The following is an 8,262-nucleotide window of genomic DNA, read 5'->3' as shown; positions in this document are numbered from 1 at the left end:
TGTGTGTGTGTGTGTGTGTGTGTGCATGTGTTTTTTTTTTTTTTTAGGGTGGGTATAGAATGGTAACCTGATAAATCACATGTGCATACAGTTCAGGTGAGTTTTTCTTCAATGGTTGTGACTGTGGAAGTAAGTGATGTATGTTTTGTTGAGTGTTGTTGATGTGTTAATATTTTGTATGATTTATATGTAAACTACGTAAACTGTGGTCCGTAAAGTATCCATCTATCTATTTATCTATCTGTGTGTATATGTATGTAAACTGCAATCAATAAACCATCTATATATCTACCTATTTATCTATCTATCTATCTATCAGTCTATAAGAGTGTGTGTATATGTGTTTGTCTGTGCTATTTCATACTGACAACATTAGTAATTCCACCTTGTAATGTCCTGTCTTTTAAAACACACCAAATCATCACATTCCTCTGAAAATTTCATGTATATATATATTGTCTGTATACTGTATATGTGTGTGTGTGTGTGTGTGTGTGTGTGTGTGTGTGTGTGTGTGCTGGAAGAGGGCAGGGAGGGAGGGCAAGGTGTAAGGAGGGAAGGAGAGGTCAGGTCAGGTCAGGTGGTGCTCACATAACAACATATAACTTACAAAATGCCATTATACTCGGTGCGCCTAGAGCCAATGAGAGAGAGAGAGAGAGAGAGAGAGAGAGAGAGAGAGAGAGAGAGAGAGAGAGAGAGAGAGAGAGAGAGAGAGAGAGAGAGAGAGAGAGAGAGAGAGCAGAGAGAGACAGAGACAGCACAAGACAGAAATAACACAGAAACATGAGTGAGAGACAAAAAAACACAGGGAAAGACAGACAGACAGACAGACAGAGGGTGAATGAATGAATGAAAGACAGATGAGGAAAAGGAAAGATCAAGATTAAAAGAGAGAAAGAGAGCGAGAGAGAGAAAGGGAGAGGGAGAGGGAGAGGGGGGAAGAAGGTAACATTAGTGGAGAGAAAACCATGGACTGAGCAGCCTCATAACATTGTCAGAAAGGCTTCTCAACATTGCAAGCCTTTGAGACACAACCAGTGAAAAAGAAGCTGATGAGGACAAGTAACACTAATAATAATAAGAATAACAGTAATAATAACAATAAACTCATGGCATTACTAACACTAGACATAGCCACCTTGACTTCAAAACTCTCTAGAGACAGGATACATACTAGAAATATAGAGGAGGTGGTGATGTTACGAGAAAATGAATATTCCTAGGAGAGAGAAAAAATGTACACTATGTAGCTTGCTGGTGTCTATGTCTCTCCTAAGTGACTCTAGTGGCTTGGCTTGCTTGCTGGCTACGTAATCTATGGGTCTTAGCATAAAAATTAACCCTACAAGACATGACCAGAAAGACAGGGAGAAAACTGATAGACTGTGAGAGATATAAGAGATTAAGAGGAAGGTGGGAAGTTTGAGGTTGAAATGGAGTCAGAGAGAGAGAGAGAGAGAGAGAGAGAGAGAGAGAGAGAGAGAGAGAGAGAGAGAGAGAGAGAGAGAGAGAGAGAGAGAGAGAGAGAGACATCACAGAAGACAAAAGACTACTTCAATAAGAGCACAGTACTACTAAAATTTTGCATGAGTGAATAACGTGAAGGAGGAAGGCAGGAGGAGAGGCTGGGATGGTGCGAGCTGGAGTGCATACCAAAGAAAAAATAAGAAACAGATGCACAGGAGACATCACAGAACTCTGAAATTCACCGACAGAACAACGAAAAGAACGAGGGAGAGGAATATAGACACGTAAATAATTGAGGTCAAGACGGGTAAATTTTTTAAAAGGAAACTGAAATGCCGAGTCGGAAGGAAGGAAGGAAGGAATGAATACAGTGTTATAGTCCTTGGGGTGTTAGCTTGGTGGGGGTTGTGCTTCTTCTGTTGTTATAATATTGGGTAATTTTCTCTAGTTAATCTTATCCATTATATCTACAGCTTTTATTTATATTTTTTTATACTATTCTCTTCAATGTACTTTTGTAGTTTAGTCAGGTTGAAATTAATGTTTTTTTCTTTATGTCCATGCCAACAGTTTCTCACAATGGTCTCAGTGTTGACAGGCATAGCAGTGAGAGTTTTAAGTTAGTGATGGCTGTGTTTACTGGTCTGCCTTGTGTTTCCTTCAGATTTGAGTAGTTGGTACTCTGGGAAAATTGTTTAAGCTGAATCATAATTGGATGGTTATTTATATTCCTTAAGATTCATTTGTAAGTAAAAAAAAAACTTGTAAATTAACTATAAATATTGGATTTTACATTTAATCAATTTTCAGTATTTCCTCGGAGTTTTTTTCCTGAGATTCTTATTCATAAATGCAAATTCTGCATTTTTTTAACAGCAAGTATTGATTTTTTTTACATTTAATGCATTTTCGGTATTCACAAGATACATCCTTTTAAGATTCTCATTCAAAAACACTATTTCTGTATCTCTGAATCAGAATAGAGAACAAAAATAACTCATTCATAAGTTTAAACATTAATAAACTGACCATGTATAAGTCTAGATCAGCCTTTGCTTGGCCAGAGTTAGCTGGCCAGAAGAAGCAGGAGGGACCCACCAGGCCACCCCAGACTCCGACTACAGTGTGAGGGGCAAGGCGGCAGAGGAGGGATGCATTCAACACGGCAGAGAGGGAGAGGCAAGGCAAGATCATTATGTCTGATGCCCCACATGGGATGACAGTGACCAGTCAGCATCGCCTCACACTGACACTCAACGGGAGGCTCTCAGTATTAACTTAGACATTTTGATGAACTTATTATTAACTCATTTTTCACTCCAGCCATTTAAGAGAATAATACCAAGTTCTCCAATAAAGTTTCATGAGTTACCAATGAAGGAATAAAGTTAATAAGTCTTCAGCTTAGCATTACCTTTTCAGAACAGGAATTTCAAAAGAATGCTAAAAAAAAAAGACAATAGGACCAGAATATTGCCTTTAAATCTGAACCAAATGAGTCACCCCACCTCCACAGCAAGACCAGGCAATGTGGAAGAGCATCACCATAACAGGAGGAAGCAGAGGAAAGTAAGGGAGAGTAACAAAAAAGTCAAGGCCAGTAGCATCCATCACTCAGACGCTCGGACACATCAGTGCGTTACGGCCACACCAACTCCACTCAGAGGGGGCGGAGGGGTGGGGGAAGGACTGTAGGTGGTGGAGGGATGGATGGAGGGGTGGTACAGGGAGACGGGAAGGCAGAGTGTAGTACCTGTCAACCCCTCTGGTGAAGATAGCCGATATTTCCTCGAAGGTTTTGTTCTTGGTCTCCGGCACCTTGTAGTACGTAAAGACCCAGAAACACCCCAGCAGCACACTGAACGGCAGGAAGGTGTAGTTCTCAAAGGTTTCCTGCAGGAGGGAGAGAAGTGTTCAGTGAAGACATAAGGACACAAACTTTTGCTTGATGACTACACAAAGATATGGGAGATGTAGTTTTAAAGGTGGTGCTCAGTGAGGGGGCTGTGAGATGAGATGCAGAGGTTAAGATTTTTGCTAAAGGGTTTATAGATACATGTGTGAAAATAGAGTGAAAAAGTGTGGTTGTCAAAGCTTTCTGAGGGGTAGGAGTGACGTTCAGTGAGGGGTCACAAGGAGAAGACAGAGAGGTCAAGACTTTTGCTGGATGGAGAGTGAAACAAGAGCAGCAAAATGTAGTATATGGGACTCTGATGCTCAGTGAGGGAGTTGTGGGAAGAAAAACATAGATTAAGAGAACTTCTGCTGGATGGAGAGACTAAAGACAGTTATGGACTGGTAATAACAGAACACAAAAGCATAGTTCTTGAGGATTTCCCTGTTGAATGGGAGACTGAGGCTTGGTGAGGTGGTTGGGAAGGGAGAAATCCTTCACTTGATTATAGAAATGCAGCTAATGGCCAAAACTTGAAACAAGCTGATACCACAGAGAGACCTCCTCCCGCACACACACACACACACACACACACACACACACACACACACACACACACACATACCTGCATCTTGGGGAAGCCTATGCCGACAATGAAGTTGGAGAGCCAGTTGACGAGCACCGCGATGGACATGGCGGCAGGGCGGGGTCCTTGGGAGAAGAGCTCGGCTGTGATCATCCAGGGAATGCTGCCAGGGCCCACCGAGAAGAAGATGACGAAGCAGAGGGTGCTGATCACGGAAATGAATGTCATCCACGACATCATTTCCTGTGGGACAGAGAGGGAGAGGAAGGGAGTAGGTTGGTGGCGGGACACTCCATGTCTCTGTCACACGTGGAGTCACAGATGAACTTGGGCACTAAGGCAAGTATTCTGAAACACTTCACTCTTTCACCACAGCTATTTTCAAAGATCACAGTGATGATTAACCAGGTTCTCAAGAGTGTTTCTCCTGTTCGTAACATAGAAACCTTGTTGATCTATCACTAGAGCCATAAAACACCTTTAAAAACCCATGAAACTTCAACTAGAGCCCTCTGAATGTAGTGGAGGTGCAGCACACAAGTGTTTCAGAATATGGACCTAAGACTCAAGAGGCATGTGTGTGTTTTGTGTCAGCCTGTCACTCCAGCAAGCCAGTCCCACATATGCCACTTGTACAGAGATTCAAGAGTTATGTGTGCTTTGTGTTAAGTCTGTTTCTGTCAAGGCAGAGCCACCAACCTTGATGAGGAGGCTGATGGTGATGAAGATGGAGAATATAAACATTCCCCCCAGGCCATAGAGGTGCAAGGTGCGTCTGCCAGCCCGGTCCATGAGGGGGATGGACACCAGCGTCATCACCACCATGACGGAGCCGACCCCCAGCGTGGCGTACTTGGACTGCCACTCCTCCAGGCCCGCCGCGGTGAACAGGGAGGTGGAGTAGTAGAGGACCTGCGGCAGGGAGGATGCAAGTGACTCCGGGGCTGCCCCTGGCGGCGGTGGGGGGTGGGTGTGCTCGGGACAGAGGAGGAAGGGACAGCTTTGTTTACGAGTCTGGTGAAAGTTACTGAGAAGAGGAAAGGTGTGACTTCACAGAGTACAGTGATCTTACAGAGAAATACTTCTTTGAACAATGGTTTCAGATGCTCCAGAAATATTGGTCTTCTGATGGGAGAGTCCGGCAAGGAGTGACTCTTGGCATGGCCGTGACTTATGCTTTTTGTTGATGGAGGAAAAGCTCCTAAGGTCTGTTGGGCAGGACACGTCCTCTCCCTCTGGTGTTATAGTTCAGTGAAAATTATTTGGAATATATTCAAATATTTGTCTGTTGTTTCCTGCATGGTGAGGATATACATATACATACACACATACATATCTATAAAAAACAGGACTAAACTGTTTGGTGAACTTCTGGGGTAAATCATCCAAAGATGCATTACAACACTTCTCAAACAAGAAGCAATAAGACCTAGAAATAGTCAAATGGGTCAAAACCAAACCAAAAAAATCATAAAATAGAAAATCAAGTGAGACATTCCACAGGTTAATCAAAACCAACAAACATAATACATATTCTCTCTCAAATAGAAATGCAATGTATAGTCAAGGACATTAAAGGCAAGATGGTTCCATACAATTACAAGTGAAAAGTTCATGCCCCACCACTGAGCTAACTTAGGAGATGGCAGCGCCGGCTAGCAGGTCAACAACGCAAAAAAGGAGCTGTGGCGCCGACATGAGCCGTGGGGCGCCGGCAGCCGAGCGGCACGGCGTGGCACACTTTGCCACAAGCGCCTGGGGTTGCAAGCAGCTCAATTTGGCTTGGAGCAAAAATAAGCGAAATCAGTAAAAAATGTAAGCGCTCAAACAACCTTGTCCGGACAGATCATGGTTATTTCTTTCTCTTTTTTGGTGTGTCAGTGAAAAAACTTTCTCTTCAGACTATTAAAAATTCTGCCTGATGTTGTGCTTTTTACTTATGCTCTGAACTATGACATGAGAGAATTTTAGTGTTAAAATTATCAAAAAACTGGAAATACTGTGCATCTCTCAGAAAAAAAAGCATCAGGAACACAATTTTGAAAAGCCAGTTACGTTAAGCACTCATCAAAACCCCAATGAACAATTCTTGGATTCCCACACTGATGTAGCCGTCATGTGCGAACCATTACTCTGGCCTGCATGACTGCCTGCGTGGCACCCCGCTGACTGCTGCCCTCCAGAAAACACAAGATCAGGCGTGCATAGGATGACACTGTTTTGCTCTGAGGTTCACCATCTTTTTCTCAGGCAATGTGGTGCTCACAAAAAGACACGTGGTGATGCTTCTCTCGCCGCACCACGCTACGACACACAACTACCAGTCACCTTGCAGCAAACCAGTGTTGGTGAGTGTTGATTATGCATCTCCTCTGGCTCTCAATGGTGAAAAGTTACTTGACGTGGTGAGATAAAAAAATAAGTTCTACGTGACACCTGAAGAAAACAGTGACGTAAAAAAAGTGAGTCAAGGCACGTCTGACTGAACCTTCACTGAAAGACACTGACTGATCTTGTCCTTAGTGCAATTGGCTGTGCTAGACTAGGCTGAGAGGGGGGAGGGAAAAGTACAATCCTCGCATTCCAGGGAAGGACAAAAAGTGAACTTCTAAAAGACTCGGTGGTGGAGAAACAATAAGACCAAAAGAGGGAGTGAGTAAACAAACCAACCAACAACAGTGGAGGAAGGTGTGACAGGGAAGGCAAGGGTCAGCGACTCTTGGAAGTGACTAAGACGGCGACTACGTACAGTGAGGGGGAGAAAAACTGGACCAACGGGCATGACAGACGCACGGAGAACAGTGAGTGACAGGAGGAGGAAAGGTGACACTCTCCGTCGGCCGTTCTGATCAGTGTCTTGTGTCGTGTGCCTACATGGACGGCCAAAACGTCACCCCCGCTGGGACCGCAGGCACCCTCAGGAGGCAAGCACTCACCCTCGGAAATGTTTTGGTATAGTTTCTGATGATTTTAATCAGAAGTGGAGGTATTAAAGTTGGATATCCAAGGTGACCTGCACGCCTCACTCACCCACTGCCTCACTGGACACACCTTGCAACTCAAGGCAACTACTGGCACAGAAACATTGGTTGACCGACTTGTTCGTTCATTCCTAGTGAAAGTGCAGCTGTTTACTTCCCAGTACTGAATGTTAAGTCTTGGAATATAATGCCAAATAACACTTCCATCACTTACTTTCCACCGTAAACTTGAAGAACAATACAAGAAATGAAAAACACAGGAATAATCTAGAGAAGACATTTCTCATGAGAGTGCAGCTGTTTACTTCCTGTTACTGAATCTTGCACCTTGAAACATAACACCACACAACACTTCCATCACTTAATTTCCACCACGAACTTCAAAAACAACGCAAGAAGCAAAAAAACGCAAGAACAATTTAGAAAGAACGTGTGGCTGAGTTACTCTACCCTTGTTCTTTTCCCGGTACAATCCACCACCACAGATTTCAAAGGGGAGGCATTCATCCACAAATCTAGATCAACATTACCTTTTGAAGACACTTGGGGGGGTCAGGGGGGAAGCAAACAGTGTCAGGGAGCAAAGGGGGGGGGCACACTGAACATTACACTGACAGGGGGGCTTGGGGCGTCCAGTGGGTGGGTGGGCGGCGGGTCTGAGTGGCAAGAATGCAGGGTGGGCGAGCGTCTGAGGGCGTGAAGTCCCAGAGAGAGTCCTGAATGCTGGCTGGGTGGTGAGTGTTGCAGAGGGCACCATGGTACTTACGAGAGAGAGAGAGGGACAGGTAGAGAGAGAGAGAGAGAGAGAGAGAGAGAGAGAGAGAGAGAGAGAGAGAGAGAGAGAGAGAGAGAGAGAGAGAGAGAGAGAGAGAGAGAGAGAGAGAGAACTTTGGGTCACAGATACCAATTCTTGTTAATTTGCAAACCAACAAATACTTCTGTTGCATCCCAGATTTGATAGATAATAAGTCTTTTTTGTTTTCTTATTAGTTAGTTCAGTAAGTTGAGTTAGAATCTGACATGCTTTCAGGTTTGTGATGTGAAGGGGAACTTAAAAACTGATCTTCTCTTGCAATAGAAGGGACAACATTAATTTCTGCAGGTCTTATCAACCAACTAATCCCCAAAACTAACGTGAATTATGTGCAATGAACAATACCACAGTGGTGAGAAGGGTCATTTCATTGATAAAGAAAGGCAACTACAAAATATTAATGTATGCAGTAATAGTAATATATATATATATATATATATATATTTATATATAAGTAATATCAAATGACTAATAAAATAGCATTAACTAGGCAAAAAAGTAAGGAAACACACACACG

General features: G+C 43.4%; 1 protein-coding gene across 35 annotated transcripts in view; it reads right to left on the bottom strand.

Moving 5' to 3' along the window:
* The window catches only part of LOC135113079 (glucose transporter type 1-like), a 112,404-nt gene that overhangs the window by 20,069 nt on the left and 84,073 nt on the right, over positions 1-8,262 (bottom strand). For 25 of the 35 annotated variants that reach the window (XR_010274704.1, XM_064028103.1, XM_064028092.1 and 22 more), the window contains 4 exons: positions 4,650-4,862; positions 3,990-4,193; positions 3,224-3,363; positions 611-634 (listed from right to left, as the gene is read on the bottom strand). Coding sequence is in view for 34 of the 35 variants with exons in the window: in XM_064028103.1 (XP_063884173.1) it covers positions 611-634; positions 3,224-3,363; positions 3,990-4,193; positions 4,650-4,862 (581 nt within the window). In the remaining variant the exon portion in view is untranslated. The remainder of the gene's footprint in view (positions 1-610; positions 635-3,223; positions 3,364-3,989; positions 4,194-4,649; positions 4,863-8,262) is intronic. The other 10 variants (XM_064028069.1, XM_064028080.1, XM_064028073.1 and 7 more) reach the window with 1 other exon arrangement.

This window comes from Scylla paramamosain, chromosome 25, assembly GCF_035594125.1.
Source record: "Scylla paramamosain isolate STU-SP2022 chromosome 25, ASM3559412v1, whole genome shotgun sequence".
NCBI classification, from domain to species: domain Eukaryota; kingdom Metazoa; phylum Arthropoda; class Malacostraca; order Decapoda; family Portunidae; genus Scylla; species Scylla paramamosain.
This window is presented reverse-complemented; position numbering and strand designations above follow the sequence as displayed.